Genomic DNA, 17740 nt, shown 5'->3' on the forward strand with positions numbered 1-17740 from the left:
ATGGGAGATGATAGAGAGGGTAGGCTGGGCTCTACCTGCTTATTTACTTCCGGGAGTAAGACTGGTGACTAGTTGCATAAGGAAGATGGCGGCGAAAGCGAGTTTTATAACAAGAAGACTTGCCTTTAATTCAGTCTTTGATTGGCTCGTTTTACGAAATATCCAGGTAGTTAACTATGTGCACACTTTCCATAATTATGTGTTCTACAAAATTATGTTTTTATTTGCTGATGTCATTGTGTGTAATCATGCAATCAATCGTGTAATCATGTACAAATTGCAACTTTTTGTTTGTTTGTAAGATGTAGATTGTAGATTTATATATATGTTTTCTAGATTGAGCTAATAACTGAATTGCAGCAATAGAGAATGTTGCTATAGTTTATGCTTTAATGTGTTTAAAATGTGTTAATTTATCTAACAAATATATTGAACAAACCGTGTTCATACTTATTTCTCAAACAATCAGTAAGTCTGTCAGTCACAAAGCGGTTTAACTAGATGATTGATCACTTTCTTATCTATTAAAAGTATGATAATTATTTGTCTCCTCCATTTTGACCATTGTTTGATTTTTTTATATTTGTTGAAAGGTCTCCTCTAAATCATGCCGCTGGCAACCACACAGAAGCTTGAGTTCACTGAGACAAGACAAGAAGGACCACATAGCACAGGGGCCAGGCCTTGGAGACTTTATCTCTGGATCAGACCAAACAGAAGATAATCCATACAAGAGAAAGAAAGGGAAAAGGTGAGAGGAGGAGATCATGATGACAACGCCACTCAGGTGATGTTGTTGTTGACATACAGATGATGTAAAGGATAGCAGTAATAGTAGATGGTGTCAATTATAATACACTGATTGCAGAAATGACAAAAATTATGATGGTGATAATCATGGTGATGATGATAGTAGAAATAACCATTATGGTACTGTAGATTAGGGATCAATCTCGTCCCTAGAGCCCACTACCTTTATGCCAGCGGCAAGGTACAAAGCTCTGGGATAATCAATTCCTAGGGCGATTCTTACTGGCTCTCGAACTTACTTCAGTGAGCATGTGCAAATAAAACGACAGTGAATAGAACAATGGAAAAGGTCCACGATGCCTGTCACACATTCTGTCATTACAAGTAAGATCTGTTTTGAAAATAAAATTGCAGAGAACGGTCCCACAAACCAGCCTATACATTTAGAACCAAATTTTATTATTGCTGCTAGAAACGTTTAGTACCTTAATAATCAATTGTTTTTTTTTTGGTCTTATGCAGAAATGCAGAAGCGTGAAAAGTCGTAATATATATGCCGGTCATGTTCTCGGCGGAATAATCCTTTGAAAGTCTTCTGCGGTATGTGTCGGCTCTTCGACACGAGACAATGTGAAGGCAATATTATCAAAATCACCGTCCGTTAACAACTACTTCAAGGAGGACAAATGCAATATTTACATCGTGAATCGATTGAATCCTCACATGCCTGGGCACAGAAAAAATGTGTGAGCAAAGCTTTTCAATCTTGTCCTCCATTGAGGCATTCAAGGGCAAAATCAGTAAAATAATTGAACTGGATTTGCGCTCTCCTTAAGACACAAACAAATCGTTGGTGAATCCAAGCACTGCGTGAATTAGGGATGCCTCACCACTACCAGTTGGCAACAAATTCACCAAAACTATCCTTTCTATCAACGATGACTGACTTCAAAATCTGGGATTAAATTTCTTTCAGCGTAAAATCATCGACTTTTTCTTATTTGTTAAGCGCAAATTAGATCGATCAATGAAAGAGATCAGCTCTTGTTCTTTTTGGTCCCTATTTTGTTTGGACATGCGCAGTAAAACCGAAACCAACAGATTCTGTTGGTGAAAAATTGATTATCCCAGAGCCTTGTATCTTGCCGCTGGCACAAAGGTATGTGGGCTCTGGGAACAAGATTGAGTAGGAATGTTTTTTGTGATGATGTTGATGATGACAATGATGAAGATCATGATGGTTATGGTGATGCTCATGACTGTGATTTCAAATGCAATGAGGCAACAGATAGTGGTAATAAGGTGATGATGATGATTATGAGTTAAAATTTGCAACTTTCCAAAGTTGTTCTATGACTGATATATATATGATGATGTAAAAATAACAATATGATACACATAGATTAAGACTTGCCCCATGGCTGAAGACAGAAATTCCAATTGGCAAGAACTATTCAAAGCTCAAGGACCACCTTCGGGAGTTGAACCTGAGCACGGTAGGAAGTTATACACAAGCTACTAACTATCAGCAAGCAATGGCTTTGTTACTATATCACGCTTTTTGACAAATAAATACAAAGAGCCCAAATAGTCATGTTCGAGAACCAGAAGAATAAATACAATAAACCAAAAACTGGGATTAGACTGCCAAATTTTCGTCTTTAAAGACTTCTTCTAGGCAGACTCCCTTTTTGACAGTCTTTACCTAATGTTGTCGCATAATGATAAGGTGGTATTTTTCTGTCATAGGTTTGTGAAGAAGCAAAGTGTCCAAATATTGGAGAATGTTGGGGTGGTGGCGAGGATAACACAGCAACTGCGACTATTATGGTACTTGCAATGATAAAAATACTAAGCTGAAGCCTTTGCTACACCTTGCAAACTGAGTCTTGTTTTTGTCCTTGTATTCCTTCTTTTCAATTTTCTTGATCAAGCATTTTTTTAATCACCTCATTTTTAGGTGTTAGGTGACCAGTGTACCAGAGGGTGTAGATTCTGCTCAGTGAAAACAAACAAAGCTCCACCCCCCCCAGACCCCAATGAGCCAATCAACACAGCAGAGGCAATCAGCCGCTGGAACCTGGACTATATTGTCATCACTTCTGTTGACAGGGATGGTAAGTCGATAATGATTTTTAAGGACAAAAATTCCAATAATAGTAGAATCTTATCTAACGTTATGAGACCCGCAAAAGTATCAATTATACTATAGTAAAAATATATAGTGTCTTCTTTGAAAAGAGGCCTTTTCATGGAATTGGTTGTATTTTTTCCTAGGGAGGCCAGCACCCCTTTGAATACATTCTGTGTTGCTACTTAACTGATAGATGTGCTCAGACCTTCAGACCACTATGAAAATGCAAAAATCAGACCAACCAGATTTGGCATTCAACTTGTTTTATAAAGGTTTTTTTTAATACTACTGTATTAACACCAAATTCTTGTTTCAGATCTTCCAGATGGTGGAGCAGGGCATTTTGCAGAAACTGTCAGACAGATAAAGAAAAGGTTTGAGACCTTTCTCTTGAATCTTTTAGGGATCTTTTAAAAAAATACAAAATCTGAGGAAACTTTGGAAGGGGGGTGGAGGGTGAGTGCGACTCAAAAAAATAATAATAGGAAATTGGAAGATCGAAAAAAAATGATAATCAATGTCTATTTCTTTTTTTGTAAATATTGTACCAAGATATAAGAGCTGTGAATATCATATTATATAGTGTTGAGTTTGTTTTTATCAATGTGCAAAAAAGTTGGATAGGGTCGATGGGTAGGGCTACCTCTATCCAGTTTTTTTACAAATATATTTTTTTTAAATTTGCAAGATCCCTTAAGCTATGTGCCCAATTCCAATAAATATAAAACATGATTTTCTGGACTTATTTTAATCCTTGCTTATTTGTTTTATCCTGTTTATATTTTGAAACAGATTGTCTTCTATTTAACCATTTTACTGCAATTATTTATATGATTAAAATCCTTAAAAATTGTCTCCTGGCTTTTCCCAGAAACCCCAAGATGTTGGTAGAATGCCTGACCCCAGATTTCCGTGGTAACCGTGAGCATATTAGAACAGTGGCAGAGTCAGGACTAGATGTGTATGCGCATAATGTGGAGACCGTCAAGAGCCTGCAATTGTATGTACATACATCTTGATGACTGGATGTTTAGGAACAAATGTCTGACTGTACAATTGTACACATCTTGATAACTTAAGGTGGCATACTAAATAAAACCCTGAGTAGTATTTATAATCAGAGTATAAAGCAAAAATATTATGGTAAAATATACAGTTATTAAAAGGCAAAAAACAGGGGCAGTAGGACCAGTCCCAAAAGTGGGGGGCGAAGACCCCTCTATCAGTTGTATAATGCATCTTTATGAACTCTTCAGTTTAAAATAATAAAGTAATAATAAAGTAATTTAAATGCAAACTTAAGTAATGCCATTCATTCAAAATAATGTAAAAGGTGCTTGAACTCTACCTCTCTTCCCTGTTGCACCCCCCCCCCCCCCCCCTGAAAAATCAGGGCATCCTATATTTATACGTCACGGCATTTTCTGGATGCTTCCCAACCTTCTGATCCATACGCTGCCACAGTACACAGAACCAAATATCATGTACGATCTAGGTCGACAGTCACACCTTTGGTATTTATTTTCAATCAGGAAGACAAAATGTCGTAAAATGTCAAAAAAATAACCAATTAAAATATTTGTGTTATCAAATCAAATCAAGGAAATATTACAGTCAGTTGATGCAGATTGTATTTTTTAGTAGGTTGTTAAAATAATAGAGACCTTGTTCTACCCAGGTTAGTGCGAGATCCACGTGCCAATTACAAGCAGTCTTTGGATGTACTGAGATACGTGAAGGAGGTTCGGCCTGAGATGGTAACAAAGACTTCCATTATGTTAGGTGTGGGAGAAACAGATGACGAGGTGTTACAGACCATGAAAGGTGAGGAAATAGCAGCAAAACAGATGATGTGTTACAGACCATGAAAGGTGAGGAAATAGCAGCAAAACAGATGATGTGTTTCAGACCATGAAAGGTGAGGAAATAGCAGCAAAACAGATGAAGTGTTACAGACCATGAAAGGTGAGGAAATAGCAGCAAAACAGATGATGTGTTACAGACCATGAAAGGTGAGGAAATAGCAGCAAAACAGATGATGTGTTACAGACCATGAAAGGTGAGGAAATAGCAGCAAAACAGATGATGTGTTACAGACTATTTTTTAGGATCTCTGGAGTATTGGCTTGTGTTGATACTGTTGTTGTTTCAGATCTCAGGAGTATTGGCGTTGATTGTTTGACACTTGGCCAGTATATGCAACCCACTAGATTACACCTAAAGGTACCATACACTCCATGTTAGCATTAACTGGCACTTATATTGCAGTGTGTCCAGTCTAGTTCCTGGCGCTCTTTTCGGGTTCCCTGTGGTGCTTTTGGATTCCTGTGGTTGATAATATGACGCACCTGTAAACTCTCCCCAGCTCCTCTCATCTCAAGGCCAACCACAGGAATCCCAAACATAGCCCCATGAGCTAGGGTGACGGTGCCTTAAAATGACTGTACTGTTGGTATGTTTTATGCGACCACGTTGCCGTTTGTGTACTGCCTTGTACGCGGTTGTTGCTATATATATATTAGCTGCCTGTTTAGCAGTCATCTATAGCATTTGTTACTCCATGGTTCCAGAGCCTCAGCTAGCTTAAGTTGATGAATACGAGAGTACCAGTTGTGTAACAATTTTATTGCGCCTCTTACTGTTGCATGTAATACATTTGTTAAGCCCCGCCCTGAAGCGCATGGATGATTGTTGGAAACACACTGCACTGATGACCTGGCGCTACTTGTACAGCTGGGGGTTCCTTGCTAGCAGAGCTCTTTTTTTTTTCTTTTTTATCACGTTCGCGAGGATAAGAGAATATTTTCCTGTTCAGAGGTGCAGACATTTCCTGTTATGTGCTCAAGTAAAGCTGTGCTAGCTACTGGAAGGTGTTGTCGGCATTTGCACGATGCTTTAGTCTTATTTGGGGTCTTCTGTTACAAGGTTTCAGAGTATGTAACTCCAAACAAGTTCCAGCACTGGGAGAATGTTGGTAACGAGCTCGGTTTTGCATACACAGCAAGCGGACCTCTAGTTCGGTCATCCTACAAAGCTGGTAAGACTTGAACCTGCCTTCTGTTTCTTCACAGATATTAAACTAAATGGCTTATGACATTATTCCGATAATTCTTGTTCAAGAACCTAACCGTTGGCGTTTTATCCACGTTTCTGTGTTTAGGCGAGTTCTTCATCAAAAACATATTGAAGTCGAGGCGTAGTGGGCCGATCCAACCATAGGCAACCTAGCAACAGCCAATCAGGGTTAACAGCCAATCAAATGACACCTTACGACCAGTCAATCAGAGGGTGCCTAACAAACAGAGCCAATAAGAAGCATCAACAATCAAAGACAACAGCAAGTCAGATGCAACCTAACAACCAGCCAATCAGAGGCAACCTAGCAACAGCCAATCAGCGCCATTAGCCAATGAAATGCAACCTAACAATATACTCTTTGGTCTATCCAAAAAGGCCTCATGCCTAATGTAAACTACCGTTAAATATTTTTTAGAGATGGCCAAGATTCGTTTCGAGGTTATCAGGGTGTAAAACTATTGGAAGGAACATAACATTATATAAAAGTAACAGTCTTCAAGATTTGAGTAAACAGAGAAATCATTTAATAAGTAAAATAAACTTGATCTTTTAGCGCTCTCTTTATTTGCCTTCCCAGTATGCCATTAGGTTGAACGGGTATTTGCGGTAATACGACATTCTTTTTCTGTGTTTTCAATAGATAACACCACTAGCATAATTTTGTGTCCTAAAACCAAGCGCTGTTTGTGGTCTTATTAAGTGCTCACCCCGCTGTGATTTTGCGGCTTTTCGAGCACATGCCCCGTGCGAATGTTTTAGTTATTTTTAAATAAGTATTGAAATACTTGACAATTATACTAGAATTATTCAAGAAAAGGCTGGAGAATGAACGGAACTTGTTTTTAACACCTGTTGCTGCTTTTACGACCTCTACTTTACTTTTGACTTGGGCCTACGTGCGACCTAAGGGTCATCTTCCACCGTAGGGCTTGACTTAATGCCAGATTCTTCTTTGCGGTTGCTCTAAAATAGTCATCACAGCAGAGCGCTAATAGGTTATGATTCCCTTTCGCCACGAGATCCAAGGAGCAATTCGATACTAAGGGTAGGGGGGGTAGTGTAAAACAATTTCGCCTGAGATGGGTGTTGAGGGGAAATGAAACTGTCCATGGTGCACTTTGATTGTATATGAGACAAGGCGAAGATCTAAAGAGCATTCTCCCCAGACCCAGGACCCCTGGGTTACATTAACAAGGCATTCCGTGCCAACGGTCATCTTCAGACGGTAAATACGCCACCAGGGAGGGTGGTGTGGGGGTACGTTGTGACAAAACGATGCCAGATAGGGGTGGTGTGGCGGATACGGAGGTCTAGGGAGCAATTTGAGACTGGCAGAGAGGGCGGTGATAAGATAGTAACTGTCTGTAGTAGTAACTGAGAGTGTGTGACAAGGCGATGCCACAGAGAGGGGTGTAGGGTACGGGGAATCTCTTGGAAAGCAACCATCCTCATGTCTATTCACGGGTGAAAAGCAACCATCCTCATGTATATTCACGGGTGAAAAGCAACCATCCTCATGTCTATTCACGGGTGAAAAGCAACCATCCTCATGTCTATTCACGGGTGAAAAGCAACCATCCTCATGTCTATTCACGAGTGAGAAGCAACCATCCTCATGTCTAATCACGGGTGAAAAGCAACCATCCTCATGTCTATTCACGGGTGAAAAGCAACCATCCTCATGTCTATTCACGGGTGAAAAGCAACCATCCTCATGTCTATTCACGAGTGAGAAGCAACCATCCTCATGTCTATTCACGGGTGAAAAGCAACCATCCTTATGTCTATTCACGGGTGAGACGCAACCATCCTCATGTCTATTCACGGGTGAGACGCAACCATCCTCATGTCTATTCACGGGTGAAAAGCAACCATCCTCATGTCTATTCACGGGTGAAAAGCAACCAGAACCCGATTACCCTGCCGCCTTTTTTATATAGTTAACACGTATTGTAGACAAAAACTTCTCACCTTTCACGGTGTAATGGATCCCCGTAGTTAAGGCTCTGTTGGAGAGGAGCCGGCCCGAGGGGCTTTCTCTGTTTTTGTACAAACACTATGTGTGTCGCGACAAATGCAGACCCCCTTGCGGTGAAAGGAAATAAAAATAGCTAAGTTTTTTACTGTTTTTTATTACTTAAAAATGGTTGTTTTGTTCCATTGAACAGCTAATTTTTGCATGCACTATTCATAGAACCCGAGGGATACATATCCCAGAGGATAGAGTCTCGCTTGCGCTGTCTATGCAAAACCTTATCAGAATATATTCGCGTTAAACAATATATTTTTTCCTTTTAAGTCTGTATGATTTTCCGCTTTATTTCAAGGCCTTCCGTGATTTTGTGTTTTACAATCAAGTAACACAAATAAGAAAGCAAGTAAGGAAAAGGTGAAAACGCGAGCAAAGCAAAACTCCAATAAATCTGACGATCGGTTTTCCCCATACGAGAAGTCGACACCGCCCGGCGGGATGCTCGGCGTTTGAGATTCTAACCGCCTGGCGGGATGCTGGACGTTTGAGATTCTATTACGGAGTCATCTTTTGTCAAGGATAGCTGAGTAAAGAATCGGTACCATTTATATTCTCGTTAGAAGAAGTACTTGTTGATTAAAAGGTGACAGGACATAAAAATCTTGTTGCACATATACCAATAAAAAGTGCAAAAAGATTGAACAAAGTGGGCTATATATTATAAGCATGCTCTTGTAGCCACTGTGAAGATGCGTCGCATAGCTTGTGGAAACCAGTGCTACGTGGGTTTCAACGATTGAACCGCAGACTCGGCGCGGACAACAAAGTTCAACTTGGGATTCTTCTAGAGAGACCGATTTTTCCATTTGATTGTCCCCATTTGATCCTGATTATCTCCTTGCGTCCCACAGGGATTTATATGCAGCAAAACCATCATCTTCCTTCAGTTGGCATGGCCGCGGGCTTGACCTACGAAATATGACTTTTTGCATTTCTGACGATCCAGGATGGTACAACAATCTTAATCTGCACTCAGCCGTTATTACATGTTGGTGTTGTGAGACGTCTTGAAGGATGAGCGAAAAAGTCAATCACTGGTTGTGTGCGCTCGTCGCGATCATTGTGCTATGTACGCTGTGTGTTATGCTTTGCTGCACGGGTTTTATTCGTGTGGAAGTCCAGCTGGGAGCACACAAGGGCAAGATTGCAGCGCTAGAGAGAGAAGTCCAAATGTTGGTTTTGCTGCACGAGCGCTACAAGAAAGATAACGGTAGGTCACTATTTTACTCTTTTTCAATTAACTTCGACTGAAAGAGGTTTTTTATGATGTAAGGAAAACGAAAGTCACGAGCAAGTATGTAAAATCCTTGTATTTTTATTGAAACGCAGTCGCAATTATTCCAATAAATTAGTAAAAATGTGAAAACAATTTATGTCAATAATTCATGCCTTTCCGACTCTGATTTTTATTTCCTAAGACATATAATGTTTTTCTCTTAAACTCGTTTTTTTAGTCAGTGCGCGTGTAATAGCAGAGATATAAAATTAAGGATTTGCCAATAATCGTTTTAATCCAATAACAGGCTTTTAAAATTCTCAGCGAGTTGTGATTGTTCGATATTTTTATAGTTTCCGGCCACTTAACACTCCTGTTAGGAATAGAGACAAGAGCTCTGGCGTATTAGGAACAAGAGCACTGCGATGCCGTGTAAGGTACAAGGATTGGATAGATTACCACATTGTTCTATTGTATCCTCTTTCTTCGTCTCTGGTGCACCAATCCTATGTGGTGAAATCTTCTGATAGCTTCTACATGACCCTGCTCTCCAGTTGAACCGTCTCTATTTAGATTCATATCAAAATAATAATAAAAATATAGCACTTAACTGATTACAACAATTAAGAGCCTGAAGACAGTAATAATTTAGAACCTAAAGATTCTAGCCTATACAATTAGTCACAACCTCAATTAAACTTCTAACAGACACTACTTTTACAATTTTTAAATATTTTTCGCTTTTCCATTAAAAATCACCGGAGATTATTACGTAATTGACCGGACGTAATCTGGTGACAAAGACACGGACAAAATAAAGAGACAACTGGCCCACATTGAACCCTTCCAGTTAAGGGACTTCACCTTTTATAGGTCATGATTTCATCATGATTCAGGTCATGATTTCATAGCTTATAGGTCATAATTAATGGGGCGAAAACCATGTTTAAGAATGTTCTAGGTCTCGTTTCAAAGAAAATCTACCTTAATTATATCCCACAGCTTCCCTTCACAACCGCTTTGCACGAGCAATCGACCCCACACCCAACCCCACGATGCCAGTTATCTGTCAACAGTGCGTCAAACCATGGATTCGAGAAGAAGTCGTTGACTCCGTCTCGTATGCTGTCGAACAATTCTGTAAGCCAAAGGATAAACTGTGCTTGCGTGGTCCACCTGGGCCGCCCGGCCCGCAAGGACCTAAGGGGGATCCCGGTGTACGGGGGGAGAAGGGAGACAGAGGAATTCCTGGAGTAGGTGAGTGAGTAATACTGGTCTTGCAGTTCACAGGCGTTACTCCAAATAAATGTATATTTGTGTGATGGTAACTTTCTATAGTTCCGCCTTTTTATACCCGTTTTTGTAATTTGATTTCCTTAGGATTTCATTATACAAGGCTCATTCCAACTAACTTCCCGAGTACTCATAGAGGGGGGGGGGGGGGGTGAATAGGTTCGCGGATCGGCGGATTCAGCCCCGAAATGCTCACGGATTACGGATTTTGATTATTATTTCAGCGGATTGGCGGATTTTGGAAATACGGCGGATCACGGATCTGTTGACAATTTGGGCACGGATCTCGGATTTTGACTGCTTTGACGGTCGAATTTGAATCTTTAATAAATTTCAATCGATGCTATTGTTTATCTGTCAAACCATGAAGCTAAAAATATCTGTGGATCCACGGATTTGCCCCGAAAATGTTGCGGATCGGCGGATTTACATACCCCTATTCACCACCCCCCCTGGGAGAGTTGAGGGACGGGGGGGGTGTTGTGTGGGGGGAGAAAAAAAAGAGACAAAGGAGTAGGCAAGCAATGCTTGTCTAGTACTGGTATGGGTTAATATCAGCTGAAATAGAAATTGAAGCAAAAGTTTTCAATTTTGAAATGTCTTCTGCGACCGCTGACGTGCACGGGAATGACGCCACGAGCGCGCGCTGTTGTGAATTTTTTTGTCAGTGCTTTTTCTTTCGCGTTTTCAGGATAAATTCTAAAAAAACATATTGATGATAATTCTATGAAAGAAATAAAGCATTCTTCCTCTGCCTTCATAGAGTTTTGAAAACATTGGTGTTTGTTTGAGGAGTTATTGAGCAGACGAAAAGTGAGTTTTGACTGCACAAAAATGTTCACAGGACAGATGTCACTTTGGCTGGACGTTATCGACTGATATTTGTCCTGTGAAATTGTGCACGTGACCCGTATTGACCAAAGAGCGCGCGTGAAAATTCATCACTGGGATATAAAGGTTAATATCTGTCTTGTACTGGTATAGGTTAATATCTGTCAAATACTGGTAATGGTTAATATCTGTCTAGTACTGGTATAGGTTAATATCTGTCTGGTAATGGTATATGTTAATATCTGTCAAATACTGGTAATGGTTAATATCTGTCTAGTACTGGTATAGGTTAATATCTGTCTAGTACTGGTATGGGTTAATATCTGTCTAAGACTGGTATAGGTTAATATCTGTCTAGTACTGGTATGGGTTAATATCTGTCTAAGACTGGTATAAGTTAATATCTGTCTAGTACTGGTATAGGTTAATATCTGTCTAGTACTAACTAGTATGGGTTAATATCTGTCTAGTACTGGTATGGCTTAATATCTGTCTAGTACTGGTATGGCTTAATATCTGTCTGGTAATGGTATGGCTTAATATCTGTCTAAGACTGGTATAGGTTAATATCTGTCTAGTACTGGTATGGGTTAATATCTGTCTAAGACTGGTATAGGTTAATATCTGTCTAGTACTGGTATGGCTTAATATCTGTCAAATACTGGTAATTGTTCATATCTGTCTGGTAATGGTATAGGTTAATATCTGTCTAGTACTGGTATAGGTTAATATCTGTGTAGTACTAACTAGTATGGGTTAATATCTGTCTAGTACTGGTATGGGTTAATATCTGTCTAGTACTGGTATGGCTTAATATCTGTCTGGTAATGGTATGGGTTAATATCTGTCTAAGACTGGTATAGGTTAATATCTGTCTAGTACTGGTATGGCTTAATATCTGTCAAATACTGGTAATGGTTCATATCTGTCTGGTAATGGTATAGGTTAATATCTGTCTAGTACTGGTATAGGTTAATATCTGTCAAATACTGGTAATGGTTAATATCTGTCTAGTACTGGTAATGGTTAATATCTGTCTAGTACTGGTATAGGTTAATATCTGTCTAGTACTGGTATAGCTTAATATCTGTCTAGTACTGGTATATGTTAATATCTGTCTAGTACTGGTATAGGTTAATATCTGTCTAGTACTGGTATGGCTTAATATCTGTCTAGTACTGGTATGGCTTAATATCTGTCTGGTAATGGTATGGCTTAATATCTGTCTAAGACTGGTATAGCTTAATATCTGTCTAGTACTGGTATGGGTTAATATCTGTCTAAGACTGGTATAGGTTAATATCTGTCTAGTACTGGTATGGCTTAATATCTGTCTAGTACTGGTATGGCTTAATATCTGTCTGGTAATGGTATGGGTTAATATCTGTCTAAGACTGGTATAGGTTAATATCTGTCTAGTACTGGTATGGGTTAATATCTGTCTAAGACTGGTATAGGTTAATATCTGTCTAGTACTGGTATGGCTTAATATCTGTCTAGTACTGGTATGGCTTAATATCTGTCTGGTAATGGTATGGGTTAATATCTGTCTAAGACTGGTATAGGTTAATATCTGTCTAGTACTGGTATGGGTTAATATCTGTCTAAGACTGGTATAGGTTAATATCTGTCTAGTACTAACTAGTATGGGTTAATATCTGTGTAGTACTGGTATAGGTTAATATCTGTCTAGTACTGGTAATGGTTAATATCTGTCTAGTACTGGTATAGTTTAATATTTGTCTAGTACTGGTAATGGTTAATATCTGTCTAGTACTGGTATGGCTTAATATCTGTCTAGTACTGGTAATGGTTAATATCTGTCTAGTACTGGTATGGCTTAATATCTGTCTGGTAATGGTATGGCTTAATATCTGTCTAGTACTGGTATGGCTTAATATCTGTCTTGTACTGGTATAGGTTAATATCTGTCTAGTACTGGTATATGTTAATATATGTCTAGTACTGGTAATGGTTAATATCTGTCTAGTACTGGTATGGCTTAATATCTGTCTGGTAATGGTATGGCTTAATATCTGTCTAGTACTGGTATGGCTTAATATCTGTCTGGTAATGGTATGGGTTATTATCTGTCTAGTACTGGTATAGGTTAATATCTGTCAAGTACTGGTAATGGTTAATATCTGTCTAGTACTGGTATGGCTTAATATCTGTCTAGTACTGGTATGGCTTAATATCTGTCTGGTAATGGTATGGGTTAATATCTGTCTAGTACTGGTATAGGTTAATATCTGTCAAGTACTGGTAATGGTTAATATCTGTCTAGTACTGGTATGGCTTAATATCTGTCTAGTACTGGTATAGCTTAATATCTGTCTAGTACTGGTATAGGTTAATATCTGTCAAGTACTGGTAATGGTTAATATCTGTCTGGTACTGGTATAGCTTAACATCTGTCTAGTACTGGTATAGGTTAATATCTGTCTAGTACTGGTATATGTTAATATATGTCTAGTACTGGTATAGGTTAATATCTGTCTAGTACTGGTATAGGTTAATATCTGTCTAGTACTGGTATAGGTTAATATCTGTCTAGTACTGGTATATGTTAATACATGTCTAGTACTGGTAATGGTTGATATCTGTCTGGTACTGGTATGGCTTAATATCTGTCTAGTACTGGTATGGCTTAATATCTGTCTGGTAATGGTATGGGTTAATATCTGTCTAGTACTGGTAAGGAGGGGGACCGGGGAAGTGAAAGCTTTGATGAACAGATCCTAACTTCAGAGGGTCTGGGTTCGGCTCAGGACTAAAGATATGTGGCTCTCTGAAAAAAAAAAACTGCAAAAAAAACATCCTTTTGGTAGAGAACCCGTCTTTTTAGACACTGCTAGTTACGATAATCATCCAAGTTGTCCTGGCTTAGCAACTCTACAATGGAGAATGTGAATCCTTTGTCCCTTAAATAAGAATTACCATTCCCAAGGACGATTCTTACATAATGACTCATATTTATTATTGTGAACATGTTGAGGCAGACAAAAAATACTAACATCTACATTTCTAACATCTCCATCTAGGCGGGAGCGTGATTGCACAGAAGAGCGATACAGGCGATGATGGCAAAGAACCGATAGTTTACCCCAAGGAGGAAAGAACAGGCTCCATCAATGCTCCGGGTATCAGGGTAGAACCTTCATCCCTAACAGTCAATGAGAACGCCGCGGCGACCTTTACGTGTTCCAGCACCACCCCCGGTAAGGCGACCATAATGTGGAGCAGGGTGGACGGAAACATGCTTGGACGAAAGTCGATCAAGGTCAGACAGGGAAAGCTAAAGATCAGCCGTGTGAGGCTTCGGGACCGCGGTACATACATGTGCACAGTGGACAGCGTGTCCGGAATGGCGAGGGCCCTGGTTACGCTGAAAGTCAGAGGTAAGTCAGTAGGGATGTTAGTGGTCCGAATATCAAGGGGTGTGAGCCCGTTTTCTTGTAAGGTTACATTTCGGCATAAGAACAACAAAGTGACATCTATTTCCACCCTCTGGGAATAGTCTAAACAAAAAATATCTTTCTCCTTAAAAAATGATTAACCAAATAGAGACAAAGCTCCATAGCTGACTTCATCCTCTTACCCCAAAATTCTCTTCACACCCGCCTCTTAGTTACAAAATACACTAAGCACTCTTCTGCTATACATTACCCATAACACCTTTGTTCAATTTTCATTCGAAGGCGCGCCCCGCATCAATCTAGACAGCGGTCCAGTGTTCGCAGTAAGAGGTGAAAATATCACACTGCCCCGTTGCCGGGCAACAGGCTACCCAAACCCGGTGGTCTCTTGGCAAAAAGTCTTCGACAAAATGCCCGAGGGCCGGACGATTACCTCCGACCAAACACTAAGTATTCTAAAAACCCGTCGATCGGATTCCGGTCTTTATTTGTGCACTGCGACAAGTCCTTTGGGATCCTCCAAGTCTACTACACATCTCGTTGTCGCCGTCCGTCCCAAATTCACCGTCCGCCCTCCGAGAAAAATCAAGCAATACGCAGGAGCCACTGTAAGGGTAAACTGCAGTGCAAGCGCCGAGCCACCGCCTAAGATCACATGGGAACGGTGTCAGGGGGGGACCCGGGTCATAGCCAGTGGGGAGTCCCTGGTTTTGAGGAATCTTAGGTATGAAGACACAGGGACGTACACATGCACAGCCACCAGTAGACCGCTGCTCGCAAAGACGTCTTTTGTGATAAGGGTCAAGATCGGTAAGTCGTCAGTAGAACATTTTTCCTTGTTTCTCTTATCGTACCTTTTCTCCTTCACTCCTTACCCTCCTAGTATTAGGTATGCAAAGGTAGATCTTTTCACCTGTTAGTGTTAGGTATGTAAAGGTAGATCTTTTCACTTGTTAGTGTTAGGTATGTAAAGGTAGATCTTTTCACCTCCTAGTGTTAGGTATGTAAGGGTAGATCTCCTCCCCTCCTAGTGTCAGGTATATAAGGGTAGATCCCTTTACCTTCTCAGAGGCGAACCCTGGGGTGCGAAGATTAAGGAAAACTAGACGATCACTTCATAAAAAGAAGAAGTTGAGGCAGTATGCAACCAAATGCTACAGTTCCCTTAACTTAAAGTTTTAAAGTTTTCTTAACATAATCGCATAAATAGTAGAAGGTAAACTGAATTCTGTTTTGTTGTGATTTTAGCCAAAGACTGCTCCATGCTGTATGCGCGTGGCGTGCGTGAGAATGGAGTATACCGAATCAACCCTGATGGGCGTGGCCCTTTCAACATATACTGTGACATGGCAAGGGGGGGATGGAACGTGTTTCAGCGAAGGTACACCGGGACTGTTAACTTCTTCCGTGGCTGGAGGGACTACAAAACAGGCTTTGGTGACCGCAGCAAGGAGTTTTGGCTCGGTAACAGCAAGATCTACAGACTGTCGCACGCCTATCAAATGGAGCTTCGCGTCGACGTGAAAGATTGGGCAGGAACCGAAGCATTTGCAAAATACGCTAGTTTTCAGATTGCCGAAGAGAAAGAGAACTATCGCCTGAGTTTAGGGGCGTATGAAGGAAACGCGGGCGACTCGCTATCTTATAGCAATGGGATGCAGTGGACCACGCTCGACCGGGATAATGATCTTAATACGAAAGCCAACTGCGCGGTGACCAGTATTGGTGCATGGTGGTACAAAAGTTGTCACGACTCGAACCTGAACGGTCAATACAAACAGAGTGATAAGGATCCAAAAGGCATGGTTTGGTATTTCTTGAAGAACAACGAGTCCACAATGAAAGAAACACAAATGGCGGTTCGACCAAAGCGCAAGAAAACCAAGAAACCATGATTCAATGGACTATGAAGGCCACGTGGGTCAAATATCTCACGCAACTATAACATTACTGTGCGCATTACCGCTGCCCACATGGTCATGGGCAGCCATCGGAGGAATCAAAGAACCAATATAACCCAATCCCTGAATTATTCCCTTCCCTGCTAAGTATAAAGGTCTTTCGTGTTAGCAGCCGTTGTTAGCAGACAAACTCCGCAAAATGCAATAGAATTGCAGCGCGTTTTGTTGTCTAGTACATTGAATTTTTGTGGTGTGATCAACTACACGCTGATGGCTTTTAAATACTTGTAACGCCTTGGATGACGAGATTTTCAAGTGCATTGTGTCGTCTATCCATTTTAAATTTAAATTCAACTTTATAAATATAGGAACAGTCGATAAAATTAGAAACACGAGGAACTACAGGCACGTTTTCAGAGGGAAATTCTGTAGTCATCGCAATCAGAAAAGGTTTTTAAACCTTAGACACCTTAGTGCAATTCTTTCCATGTTTTAACATGTTTTAACACTATTAAATAGTGTCTCGATCATGATATTATTGTCTACTGTGCCCCTAAATGAACTAAATTAACTAGCTCTAATAGCTAATACACATGTCTGTTGGGAACGCCAATAAGACTGCAAGACGTTTGAGAGGATAACGTTATCAAATCTGTTGGGAACGCCAATAAGACTGCAAGACGTTTGAGAGGATAACGTTCTCAAATCTGTTGACTGCTTCAAATTCCTGTTACATATTAAAGTCCATATAACCTTTCAGAGTTGATAGACTTTGTAATTTTTTTTATATTTTCATCTTCCAAATGGTATGTGGTTCGTATGGACCATATAAAACACGCGTTCGCGCGAATAACTAAAATCTGTAATATTGAGGTATTTTGGTCAAACTTCGGAAAAAAGGCCATAAACTGAAAGGCCCGGGTCCAGTAATTTGTGACGTAGATCGAGATGTCAACCAAATTACACGAGAAAACATATGCGCGCGCTAAACCGGTTCCCATCTTCATGTCTTCTTATGCCTAGTGCACACTAGCAACATAACGACATGGGCGCGCGCACTATGTTTAGCCCGACATAACGGCATGG

At 40.2% G+C, this 17740-nt stretch overlaps 2 protein-coding genes across 4 annotated transcripts; both read left to right on the forward strand.

Annotated features, from left to right (window-relative positions):
* Window positions 1-33: 33 nt before the first annotated feature.
* On the forward strand, window positions 34-6514 carry LOC5512144 (lipoyl synthase, mitochondrial). Its single transcript, XM_001632437.3, has 11 exons — window positions 34-166; window positions 594-751; window positions 2153-2246; window positions 2500-2580; window positions 2711-2867; window positions 3201-3258; window positions 3756-3884; window positions 4563-4708; window positions 5037-5107; window positions 5810-5921; window positions 6045-6514. Exons 1-11 carry the CDS (start codon window positions 86-88, stop codon window positions 6101-6103), a joined length of 1146 nt encoding a protein of 381 aa, XP_001632487.3. The 5' UTR covers window positions 34-85; the 3' UTR covers window positions 6104-6514.
* A 152-nt stretch (window positions 6515-6666) lies between these two features.
* Window positions 6667-17411, forward strand: LOC5512143 (tenascin). 3 transcript variants are annotated; one of them, XM_032381518.2, is made up of 6 exons: window positions 6667-8577; window positions 8846-9204; window positions 10213-10467; window positions 14379-14735; window positions 15036-15563; window positions 16002-17411. In XM_032381518.2, exons 2-6 carry the CDS (start codon window positions 9009-9011, stop codon window positions 16646-16648), a joined length of 1983 nt encoding a protein of 660 aa, XP_032237409.2. In that variant the 5' UTR covers window positions 6667-8577; window positions 8846-9008; the 3' UTR covers window positions 16649-17411. The 3 variants fall into 3 exon arrangements, with proteins under 3 accessions (XP_032237409.2, XP_048589312.1, XP_032237410.1); XM_048733355.1 differs by having other exon boundaries at window positions 6667-9204; XM_032381519.2 differs by lacking the exons at window positions 6667-8577; window positions 8846-9204 and adding an exon at window positions 9567-9683.
* Window positions 17412-17740: the final 329 nt, after the last annotated feature.

Source organism: Nematostella vectensis, chromosome 10 (genome assembly GCF_932526225.1).
Source record: "Nematostella vectensis chromosome 10, jaNemVect1.1, whole genome shotgun sequence".
Lineage (NCBI taxonomy): Eukaryota > Metazoa > Cnidaria > Anthozoa > Actiniaria > Edwardsiidae > Nematostella > Nematostella vectensis.